At 37.6% G+C, this 13,282-nt stretch overlaps 1 protein-coding gene across 1 annotated transcript in view; it reads right to left on the reverse strand.

Moving 5' to 3' along the window:
• Positions 1–1,770: 1,770 nt before the first annotated feature.
• RADX (RPA1 related single stranded DNA binding protein, X-linked) overlaps positions 1,771–13,282 on the reverse strand; it is a 58,034-nt gene continuing 46,522 nt past the window's right edge. Inside the window, exons 13-14 of the mRNA XM_041000087.1 lie at positions 7,897–8,064; positions 1,771–1,907 (exon numbers count right to left, since the gene is read on the reverse strand). Coding sequence (XP_040856021.1) covers positions 1,777–1,907; positions 7,897–8,064 — 299 coding nt within the window. The 3' untranslated portion in view covers positions 1,771–1,776. The remainder of the gene's footprint in view (positions 1,908–7,896; positions 8,065–13,282) is intronic.

A 13,282-nucleotide genomic window follows, 5' to 3' on the forward strand; every position in this document is an offset into this window, starting at 1 on the left:
CTGGTGGTCCATCCAAAGCACCACCCAGAATGAAAGGCTTCATTGAGAGAGTGTGATGCTTTGAGAAATGACATTGTTCATATATTACTAATGCTCTGTTACTGTGAAGTTGTATCATAGTAGTGTATTTTGTTGCTTTGCAATTAATGAATATATATTATCATTTGAAGATAGATTTTTCTGGTGGTTTGTTACTTTGCTTACCCAGTTTTTCAACACCCAGAAACGATGGGCACAGATGCTTAACTCCAGATATAGACAGAAAAAAAAAGGTTACAAGAACATAAAATAGTTAGGGAAGTTGTTTGTAAAACTAAAATTTTAAGGTAGCTCTTATTTTCCATGTAATGTAAAAACAAAAACTATACCTGTGTATAGTTTGGAAATTTTGTCAGAAAGTTTTCTATTTAAGCGATTCAAGGCTTTTTCTTCTTACAAAATTTATGTTGCACTAAAATTAAATTGCCTTTTAAAAAGTTATAATAGCTCAACACAAAACTCACATTTCATTTCATAAATAACAGTCTTCAAACCCATATTGGAAGAATTATCCTGGCTCATTCAGCAAGTACATACCTAGTCCCCAAATGTGGAGGAATTACAGCATACCTCAAATATATTCAAAATGAGACTGGAAACCAAAAACATTATTGCATTTTAACTTCTTTAATAACACCCAAAAACTGTAACAAGAAGAATCCACTATTTCAATAAAAGCTTAAATACAGTTACAAAGAATGAAACAAACACATTTATAAAGAAACTGCAGTATGTCTTTAGGTTTGCAGGCTGTGAAACCACATTTTAAATATGCATCATATGAAATCTCAGAACAACAGGACTACAGAGAAATTCCATATGTTAATGGCTTAAATATAATCAGATTAATCTTGATACAGAATAATCATTAAGCTCATTTAATGGCCAATTTGGCTCATCTAAGAAGCCACACAGATATCAACCACAGGGTTTTGCAAATATGGAGTGGCTATTTACATTTTAAATGAAGTACAATGGATAACCAGAGTAAAAATTATTCCCTTAGCTTCTGTTTTCTACATTTAATATGAGCATTTAAAGTGTTAATATAAAAGAAATTTTCACATCTTTAAATTCACATTAGATATACTGAAACTACAAATGAATACAGCTAGAGACACATATTAACCTCTGGTTTTAGCATAACATATCAATCAAAATATTTGAAAATCTCAAGTCTATAATGTCACAATATGGAACGAAGTGACCTTAAGGCAATTTAATTCACCACGTTCATTTTACAGCTGACCAGATTAACACACAACCCATATATGCTTTTGAAAATGATGAGAACTACCTTGGTTGTGAGAAATGCAGACTGGCCAACTTAGGAAAATTTAGTCTTCAAGTCGACAATTCAAAATTTCCCATTATGCGTGAATAAAACTGGAATGATACTGAATCTCCATGAAAAGTTACTCTTCTAAGACAGGATGTCTTATGTTGAGGCTCAGGATAAAAGTACACTTCACAAATGGAACATCAAATGAAAATTATTACAATTCAAGGCAGTGGTAATATATAGAGGGTAAATTCTCATGACACAAATAAGCTGCTTTAATGAACTTTTTCAATAGTGAATCTAAAATAATGTGATTAAATATAAGTACAAATAAACATAAAACCAAATGAATTTAGACATCACATTCTATTTTTGCTACTGAAATTAACAATAAGATGACAATATCTTTAAAGCAGAATTCTCTTTATATATGCAATAATTTCATTTGCCAATTCTTAAGATGTATCCTCTGGAGTATAAATTTTCTGCAAATAGATTTCCACTTTATTGTTACCCAAATTACAGATATCCAAGATACCGACGATATGTACTCTATCCAGTTCAGTTACTGCTTTTATAATATCACCTAAAAAGTAAAAAGCAGATGGTAAGCATTGTAAAATAGTTAAATATTTACTTGCATTTAGAATCAGATAGGGTGATGACTTCTTTCTTGCAATATTAACATTGTCCCTCATCCTTTCACTCTTCCTTCTAATTCATTGAATTTATTAAAGTTATAGTAACTTTTGCAGATACAGGGAAAAAAAACTCAAAAAGATGCTACCTCTATTGTTAAAACATGGACTGCTATTCTAAAACCTGTATTTAGTTTTAGCTTAGTTTATAGTGTAGCAGTGTGGAAAGATTTAGCAACAACAAGGACAAGATTAATGACAAAAGAAACTGCAGCACTATGAATGTGCTACAATACTTTAAAACAGCTTGCCTATCTTCTGTCTTACTCATAATGATGGCAGCTTGCACTCCTACCAAAGAGCACAATACAGACCTTATTCTCAAAGATGCTGTTGGGTCTTTAGACCCATTTGGCAGCTTTGTCAAGGATAGAAGCAAGGGCTTGTTTCTGTTTCATGCGATTTGGAACATTCCCCTAGCTCCAGTGACTTTCACTGAAAGAATATAGAAGGCAAAAGTATTGACCAGTGCAACTGGTAGGATACAAAGTTGGATGGAGCAAGCAATAACCAGACCAAAAGGTACAAGTATGAAGAGGCTGGGAACGAGATGTGAGTAAATAAGGGTATTTCAAAGCTCCTGTGTACACTGGGGACACAAGAAGTCCATAAAAATACACAGGGCTAGACACATGCTCAGAAAAGACTTGAGTATTCATTCACCTCTAACTGACCTTCAGTTTATAATATGAAGAGAGAGCTAAGGCAGAGTTATGGGGATAAAAAGCCTGGCTAAGTGTTGAAAGAGTACCACAATACAGGGCCAATCTGGAAAACTAGAACAGTATTTTGCTTCATTTCTTTTTTCCTTTTTCTTGGATCAAGGTGTTTAATTCTTTCAGAATTAATTCTTTCAGAACATCAACTGGCTACTACTAGGCTAATGGATCACAGACGTCAAAGGCTACACACAATAAACATTTTAAATATGAGAAAACCAATGCTCTTAGAAGTTATATAATGAGGAATTCCAAAATGGGTGACTATAGAAAAGACATACTGATTTTGATCAGAAGTATCAAATGGAAAGAAAAGCAGAAGTGCATTCCCATGGGGATTAGAGAGACGGTTCCAGTGGCAACTTTACAAATAGCAGAAACAGACCATAGAGAAGCATGGACAGTTCAGTCATGTAGTAGTGAGAACACCACTGGCCAGGAACTGGAGGAGATGGTAGTTTCTAGTGAAGAAAGTGTGAACAGACCATCAAAGCCAGTCATTACAATACTGTCTGGTTTGAATCTAGCAGACTGGAGCTAGAGTAGGGGACAAGGTACCTACAGATCATAGTGAGAGAGGAGCACATTTCTTCTTCCCATTTCCTCTCAGAGGGTCCAATGGCAGTAGGGAGATTATTTGAAGTCAACATATTTTGCAGCAACTTTAGCACACATCACCACAAAAACCAGTGTCACTGGAGATGTTGTCTGATGTGGACGCTTGCGGACCACACTCTTTTGGTTTAGACTGGGGTCAAAGTGGGGACAGGGAATAAAGAAATTACCCTGGAGGAAGAGTCCACTGCTTTCTCCCCCAGTGGTGCCCAGACCAACTGTGAAATAGTACCATCCTAAGATCAGTAAACACTGGAAACAGCAAGATGATTCAGTTGGCTAATCCTCAGAACACAAGTGCTGGCATCCCATACAGGGACCGGTTTGAGGTAACTGCTCCACTTCTGATCCAGCTCCTTGATTATGGCTTGGAAAAGCAGCAGAGGTTGACCCAAGCTGCACATGTGCACGATGAGCTGATTTAATCTGAGGCATAGATTTGAGTCTGGGATAGTAGCTTGGCAGAGAGCCACACACAACCATCCAGGACTGTGAAAAACACACATCTGCCTACCATACTATAGGTTCTGGGGCAAAAACTGCTAAGGCAGAGCACTCTTAGGAAGCTGGCACTGGAAATGCTTCTGTACTCTCTATGGACACAGCAGGAGTGGAACCCCAGGACCCTGTGACTATGGGAGTCTTGCATGCAAAGACTGAGAATTCTGTGACTTCATAATAGGGTATGGTGTGTAGTTCTTTGGGCATTCAATGTGTCTGACATCAGAGGCTGAAGATCCCTGTTTAAACTAGGTGGATTACTGCAGGATTGTGTACTCACATAGAGGATCACAGAGATCCTTTGTGTGGTTCATGTGCAGGTATGGGTGGGCGTTTTAGCCAGTGTGCTAACCCTGGGTTTTGATCACCTTGAAAAAAAAGACATGAGGCTATGGTTATGCTAGCAGACATTCCCTTCCCTCTGCTGATAAGAGAGATCTACAACACCCAACTTGGGTGTTACTCTGGACTCTTACCCTATACTCAAGCACTGACCAGAGTACTCCAGCCCCACCCAGCACGCACCCCTGAATATTCACCCAAGGATTAACAGAGGCATAGTTCAAAGATAGAAAAAAAATCAAATGAAACAACCAGCAAGTGTTTCCACAAATGCCTAAAAATAAACGTAGAAATATAACAAAAGCGAGAAGATGGGGCAAGTGCAGTGGCTCAAGAGGCTGATCATTATTCACCTTACAGCATCAGCATCCCATATGAGCACTGGTAGTAATCCTGGCTGGTCTACTTCCAATCCAGCTCCCTGCTTACGGACTAGGAAGGCAGCAGAGGATGGCTCAAGCCCTTGGGCCCCTGTCCAAGTGGGAGACTCAAAAGAAGCTCCTGGCTTCTGGCCTTCGATCAATTTATCTCTGGCCGTTGCAGTTATTTGGGGAGTGAAACAGTGGGTAGATGATCTCTTTCTCTTACTCTCTATAAATCTGTCTTTGAAATAAAAAAATCTTACAAAACATAAGGAAAAAACAAGGAATACATCATGACTGCCCAAAAGGAATACAACTATTCAATATTAGGATGTGAGGATTAAGAGATTGACGAAATACCTGAAAATGAATGGAGAAAAAAGTTTGCCAAATTACTCAAAAACAGGCAGAAACAAATTAATGAGACAAAGACATCTATATACAATATCAATGAAAAACTCTGCCAAGAGATTAAGATATTGAAGAAAACTCAGAAAAAGAAATTAGAAAAACTGAAAATAGTGTTCAAGATTTATAGGATGCTAGCAAGTAACCAAACACACATATCTAGGGGTTCCTGAAGGTGTGAAAAGAGAGAATGGACAACAGAAACTTTCAGTGAACATTAGCAGACTTCCCTAATGTGGAGAAAGGGACATCCAGATATAGGAAGTACATAAAACTCTGAATAAGCATTATCAGAAATGATCTTCATCACAACTTATTAGAGTCAAACTTCCAATAAGTAAAACACAGAGAAGATTTTAAAATATGCAAGAGAGAAATGCCAGATTATCTTCAGAGAATCCCCAATTAGACTAATAGCTGATTTCTCATCAGAAATCTTACAGGTTAGTATAGAGTTCAGAGATATAGTCCAGGTCCTAAAAGAAACTGCAAACCCAGAATACTGCAACCAGCAAACCTCTCATTTATAATTGAGGGTGAAATAAAGCCATTTGAAAAGAAGCAAAAAATTCAATGAATTTGTCACCACTCATCCAGCCTTACAAATGATACTTAAGGATGTGCTACACACAGAAGCAGAAAATAATAATCACCATAATCAAAGAATGTGAAAGAAGAAAATCTCCCTTTAAAAGTACTAAAACAATCCAAAAGAAAAAAATAGGAATATTTATGGATAATTGACAGGACTAATTTGCTACATTTCTATGGTAGTCTTGAATGCAAATTGGCTAAACTATGGAATATCATAAACTCAAAAATAGGCAAATGCATAGACACTATTTTTAAGAGATACAGACTCTGTTCGGAATGATTAAAAGGTTGCAGAAATAGTTATTGGTAATGATAGGACAATACCATGAATGTCTGTAATATTGCTGAATAGGAAGTTTCAAATGGTTTCAAAAATCAATTGTTCATTATGCATATTTTATCATAATAAAATATGCAAATAATGAATTCATAAAAACTATCAGAACAAAAACTAGCAAATAAAAAATACTCTTGAACTAGTGCTGTATTTCTAAGTATGGCACAAAATCAGCAGCACCTAAATAAGACTGATGCATTTAAATTCATAAAATTAAAATTATTTAAGATAGCAAAACTTTTATTGAGTATATGTAAACTTGAGTAAAAGTGTTTGTAACACATGATAAAAGATAGTCCATTTAATATGCAAAAATAATAAGAAAGGAAATAAAGTTAGGGTAGAAAGTTCATATAAAGAATATATCTATAAATGGTCAACAAACACATGCCGATTTTTTAAAGATAATTAAGTGGAAATAAAAATAATGCTATTTTACTATTTATTAATCAGCCAAAGATTGATAAGATCATCAACACTTAGTATTTACACAGTGTGAGTAAAGAGGCACACACACGTATATGGATACTCACTGCAGTTCTGTTGTGAACAGCCAAAATATTTGGAAATAACGTAAATATCCATCAGTAGGGCACTGATTAAATTTGGTACAGTCACACAGTGGAATTCTTTATACTTATTAAAAATAATGAAGGAACTCTCTATATACTAATATGAAAGATGTCCAAGGTATATCAACAAAAGGGAAAAGCTGATTATATATTTCTAATAAATCAATTTTTGTATGTTTCTGAAATCCATTTGTATGTGTTTCATAAGGAGAGAAAGAGAATATATACTGCTAAATGCAAACATAATTTCTTCTTAAAAGGTTCAAAGAATTTTGGTTATCTTGAGGGCACAGGCTGGTGGAAGGAAATAAATCTGCTATGGTAAGGAAGGGAACTTTCACATTTACTCAGTAATTTTCTATATCATATCAATGTTCAAATTAACATGTGCATTTTATAGCACATGTACACAGCAGAAGATATAGCAAAAATGAATATCATATGAACTGAAAACTCATGTGCAGAAAAACTTAAAACATATACCAGGGCACTACTTAAAAGAATTTGCAATTATTTAAAGTCTAATAGAAGCTGCAATACTTTCTATTGTCAACTAGCATGACATTTCTGAAAATGAACTGTAGGACAAAGAAAAAAAAATTGATCTATTATACAGTTAGATACTCAAGCATCTAATTTGCAGCAACCATTGCTGCCAAAAGTTACTTCGTCATCAGGTACAATTCCTAAGACTTATTTGTAAACAGGAACCACTTAAGAGTTTTATCAGCATAGGAAGGCCCACTACACAATCTTAAAATAACATTTTTTTTTCCTTAAAAGTTGTTTTAAAATGTAACATCCTGATTGGTTCAATGAAAACTACTAGAAATTTTACCACATGCTTTTTGTAACAGAAATGACAGCATATAGTGAATAGGCTAATTAAATGAGACCAATAATATTAAAGGTATATAGAAATAATTCAACATTTGGTATATTATGCAGCAGCCTAAACAATTAGTTGCTTGAAATATCTCACTACTGGTATTACACAACTTCTAGAAGTACTCAAGGAATTTATAAAACATCCCTTGAATAATTATACATTTTTGAAAGAAAATAGTATACTATGGAGGTATTGTAATTCCATGCAATTTTAAGGGATAGGTAAACAAATGGTTATGCTTGAATTAGGAGAAAATAGTAGAAATCTGCAATGCTTTATTAATCCACTTAGCTTTAATGACAGAATTACACTTAGAATTGTGCTTTAAGATCCTACCTGCCTAGAATCGAAAAAAGCCATTCAATTTATTTAAGACATATTCTCAATACGTCTTTGGGTACATTTAATATGTAACCTTTTAATTTAGCAATAGTAAATCCCAAGGCTAACAGTGTTTACACAATAACATATGAAGGTGAAGATTATTATGTTATTATTCTTTTCTGAATGAACAAACAGAACACTGAGATAAGCTCACCTGCAAGAGCTTCTGGATCTGAACATTGGTCAATGTCAGTTACTGTCTGTGGATAGACACAGCTGTAATTCATGCAAGTTAGCAACGTGTCTATTTGAGATGTTCGGACATCTTCTGGAGAATACATGGGGAGGAATGCGACATCAATCGCTATGTCATGGTTTAAACCTGTTGGAGAAAAATCCCGTTATCTGAAGTTCAGTGGGTTAGTACATGCTGCTAATAAGGTTAATTTTTTGTTGGTTTGGTCCTAAAAGGTGCTAAATAGTTTCAGATCTGGAAGAACCCGTGTTACAAAACTGGGGACTAAACTCAACTTAAAAATGTTGCTCTATTGGTTTAAAATGCAAACATACTTCAGTGGTATCTATCACTATGGTTACAATTAACCCTTAAATGGTTTCCATAATGAAGAAAGGTTGGGATTTTACTATCAAGTCTGATGAGAGAGAGAGAGAGCGTGTGTGTGTTTTCCTGGCCCATTCTTTATAGGTCTTCTAAGGAGGAGAATTCAGAAAAGGCTATGGGTTCCGTTATTACTTCTTCGACCTAAGTATATTTGAGTTAAGCAAGTAAGAGAGGGTGGTTACTAGGTCTCACCTGTTGTCAAATATACAAAATGAGCTCCACACACACACACTTCGTTAAGCATATAAAAGGTTGTAGTAGAGCTCAGCTCCAAGGTGAAGTAGGCTAAGTCTCTGTCTGCAGTGCCCACATTCCATATGGGTACAGTTAAATTCCCTGCTGCTGCACTTCCCATCCACCTCCCTATTTATGGCCTGGGAAAGCAGCAGAGGATGGCCAAAGTCCTTTGGCCCCTGTAGCTACATAGGTGACCTGGGGAGTTTCTGGTTTTTGGTTTCAAACCGGTTCACTTCCAGCTGTTGAGGCCATTTGGTAAGTGAACCAACAGATGGAAGATCTGTCTCTTTCCTCTGCAACTCTGCCTTTCAAATGAAAACAAAGTTCAGGGACACCACCATGGTGCTGTAGGCTAAGCTTCCACCTGCAATGTCAGCATCCCATAGGGGTACAGGTTCTTACTCCGGCTGCTTCACCACTGATCCAGCTTTTTGCTAATGACCTAGGAACGCAGCTAAGGATGACTCAAGTGCTTGGGCCACTGCACCAATGAGGGAGAAACTCCTGGCTTCAGACCCGCAGAGCTCCAGCTGTTGAGGCCATTTGGGGAACGAACCAGCAGATGGAATATATCTATCTCTCCTTCTCTGTAATTTTGCCTTTCAAACAAAATAAATCTTAAAAAAAACACATCACCACAAAATTCCTGTGAATGTGCACCCCAGAAACCGATTTTCTTAATTAAAAAAAATTTTATTTATTTGAAACTTGCAGGCACAGAGAGAGGAGAAACACATATACACAGACAGAGATATTCCATCCATTGGTTCACTCCCCAGCTGACCAAAACAGACAGGGTTGGCCAAGGCCAAAGTGAGGAGTTGGGACTGCCTTCCAGGGGCTCAAACCCTTGGGCAATCTGTTGTTGCTTTTCCCAGTCCATCTGAGGGGAGCTGGATTAAGTGCAACTACCAAGGCACGAACCAGCATCCATGTGGATGTTGGCGCCACACACACTGGTTTGACCTGCATGTGACATCCATTATTCCTTTGATTATAACATTAAGCTTAATGCTAAGATATGTTATTAATTTAATTAAAAATGTTAGGATAAACATTATATATATATACACATGTTATGGGGTATTGTACCATATTTCTGTAGAAACCCAATGAATAAACCAATTATATTGGAAAGGCAAATTTACAGAGAGAAGGAGAGACAGAGACTGATCTTCCATTTTCTGGTTCACTCCCCAAATGGTTGCAATGGTTGGAGCTGAGCCAATATCATGCCAGGAACCTCTTTTGGGTCTGCCACATGGGTGCAGGGGCCCAAGGGCTTAGGCCATCTGCTCCTGCTTTCACTGGTCCTAAGTAGGGTGCTGGATCAGAAATGGAGCAGTCACAACAAGAATTGATGACCATATGGGATGATGGTGCTTGAAGGTGGAGGATTAGGCTGGTAAGCCATGATAGCAGCCCCTAGAACCATTCTACTTTCCGTCTCTTGCACTATAATACTGTTCTGTTGAACGTCAGAACCCATTGGTCTGTGTGCATGATAATGAGACAGGTTACGTGAACCAACCAGGGAACTGAAATTGGAGTAGCCTATTATGCACAGAAGTATGCAAAGTTCTCACATCAGTTTAGCAGGCCCAACATTAGGGTTACTGGAGAATTATTGTGTGTTTTCCCTTTGCTATGTTGTTCATGGCTTTCCAGATGCATGAGCAGTCCACTTGACTAGCCTCAAGTAAGCACTATTTTTGATTTGTATAAACTATATGTGTGGGTATATATAAGCTTACACATGAGATGATATATTTGTGTGATTATTTCACTTAAAATAATGATCTCCAATTCCATCCATTTTGTTACAAATGTCAGCAAATCACTTCTTTCGTTGGCTGAATTATATTCTATTTCGCATCTAGGTCATCCATTGATGAAATCTAGTTTAATTCCCTATCTTGGGTATTATGAATAGTGCTATAAAGAGTTTTGTCTTTTTCATATGTCAATGTAATTTCATATTGGGTAATATGGTTCTATTTTTAGTTTTGAGGGATATATAACATTTCCCATAATGACTATTACTAAGTTGCATTACTACCAGCATTCTGGTAGGGTTTCATTCTATACAACCAAACCATTATTAGCTATTTTTCCTTTTTTTTTTTTTTAACAGCTGCCCCTAATCAGAATGATAGTTGTGTTCTTGAGCTGCATTTTCCTGAGGGCTTGTGATACTGAGCATTTATTTAAAATTTTAATATTAGTTACAAAAGTGAGGAGTTTGTAGACCCATGTGGGCCTCCAATTCCAATTAGGATGGGATGGGAATAAAATGTGCAGCTCCTTGCTGTCATACAGTGCCCAGGGATGCAGTCGTTTGGAATCCTATGTGGAGAAGAATGTTCCAAGGGTGTTACCTGAGTGATTGTTATGAGAAGTTGTTGGCTTCGTTACACCAGGGGTGAGAAATTTTAAGAGTAGTTGGCTGTCCATGTCTACCTCAGTGTGCCCACAGACCTAGGTGCTTGTTGTAGAGCCTAGTCTATAGTGTTGTTAAAACTGTCTTTCCATTTTTGATGAGGTACTTGAAGTCTTCAGTTAGTTTAGATGAGCTTGCTGTTTTTAAGATTTATTTATTTTTATTGAAAGGCAGATTTACAGGGAGCAGACACAGAGAAAAAGAGAGAAAGAACTTCCGTTCATTGGTTTCACCCCCCAAGTGGCCGCAATGATTGGAGTTGAGCTGATCTGAAGCCAGTAGCTAGGAGCTTCTTCTCGTTCTTTCACATGTTTACAGGGTTCCAAGGCTTTAGGGGCCACTCTCTACTGCTTTCCTAGACCATAAATAGGGAGCTGGATGGGAAGTGGAGCACCCAGGACAAGAACCAGTGCTTTTGTGGGATCCTGGGAGTGGAAGGTAAGGAATTAGCCACTAGGCTATTGTGCCAGGCCCTGTCTTTTCTTTTGTGTTCATCTGGGTATGCTTTCCATTCTTGCATAAGAGTCAGCAACTGAAGTGGCCCAGTCCTGCAACATGTGCTCCAGGATTGGACCACATGCCTATATGGTTTAACTGGAGGTCAGGCATAAAACACAGTGGTCTAGCTGGGGCGCCATTAAGAAACCTCTGGGAGAGCTTGAGACCTTAACTCGTCTGTGCCAGCTGGCGAAAGGTCAGGCTCAGTCTACCCTCTGCACCGGCTCTAGCATGTGCTGGCAGGTGCTACAGTCTAGCAGGGGCGTCTCCAAAGATCCCCTACCAGATCTGCACTCAAACATGGTTTTCCTTGGTGCTGGTGAGTACTGCAACTTAGCCTGGCCATTTTGCCTCCAGCCCCAGCTCTTGTGCAGGCGGGTGGGTGCTTTGGCTTGACCCAGGGAAGCCCTCTAGATTCCCCCTTCTATCCATCCCTATCTCAGCTTCCTTGATTATCTGTGGATGCAGTAGTCCAGACCATGGAAGCCTCCAGAAATGATTTTATATATGTCAAACAAGCCCTCAGTGGCTACTACTCTAACCCATCCCCAGTCCCTAGTGATGTGGTGGAGGTAATGGCAGTAGAGTGGCCCTGGCTGGTGTGTGCCTATGGTGGCACAGTGGCATAGCAGGGACTCTGTCCCTTTCCTCACTATATCTTAAAAAATAGAATGGGCAGCCATACTGGCGCACACTGCTATGGTTAACAGAAGTGGCATTAACCAGGTCCAGAATGGCCGCCAGCTACTGGCTGCTTTTGCTTCTAGCAGTGTAACATTTGCCTAGGTACAAGGCACTCTAAGTTGCTATCTACAGCTGGGAAGAAACAATTGTTAGATTTGGAAAAGATAGATCAAGAAATTTCAAGTGTACAGATGGGCTAAGGGCACTGAAAACTTAGTTATCTCACATCAATATATTCTCATTATAGTGTGTGCACGCACATTGTAGGCAATATGCTGAAGTTTTAGTGGCTTACAATCAATTGATTTGAGGTGAGCAAGATGGAATAACAAGGATGTTAAGATAATAACCAGCATTGGGGGATTGATTTTGGATATTGTCATGGTACCCACTGATTATTGAGAGGCATTATAACTTGGGGAAGGCTGAATAATAATTGTACTCAATGTTTTCAGTAATGATTCACCCTGTACCAGTCAGAGCAAATGATAAAGTAACAAGATTACAGTTCAAATAAGCTTTGTAGCGCCAAGAATAAGGCATTTCATAATCACCAGGCCCTCTAAGGAATAATAAGGTACTGCAGAGGGATAATAATTTACCAGAAGACAGTATCAACATGAAACAATCTCTGTGCTAGGAGAGCTTTAAACATTATATAGACTTATCAGCTTGGATTATTCTAGGCAGTCTTAACTATGAACAGAGGCCTAGAAGAGAGGTCAAAAAACTCTGACCTTGAGGGCCAAATCCAGCCTGTGCTTGTTTTTTGTATATTTCATGAGGTAAGAATGCCATTTCTAAACAGTTAAGAAGTCAAAAGAACAGTATTTTATAATACATGATAATAATGAAATCTAAGTTCCAGTATAAGTATAAACTTTTTATTCAAACAGACATGTGACTCATTAACATTTGATCTATGGCTGCTTTCACACCAAAACAGTAACCTGAATAGTTGCAACAGAAATTAAATGACCTGGAAAACCTTAAACACTATTTGGACTTTTATAGAACAAGCATTCTACCTTGTACAGGATATAAGTAAAGTCATCTTTTAGTTTTCAGACTCTATATTTCAATAAATAGTATCTTAGGAAGAGATAAAATCCTCTCTTA

This window comes from Ochotona curzoniae, unplaced genomic scaffold, assembly GCF_017591425.1.
Source record: "Ochotona curzoniae isolate NIBS_2020 unplaced genomic scaffold, NIBS_Ocur_1.0 scaffold_1852, whole genome shotgun sequence".
NCBI classification, from domain to species: Eukaryota; Metazoa; Chordata; class Mammalia; order Lagomorpha; family Ochotonidae; genus Ochotona; species Ochotona curzoniae.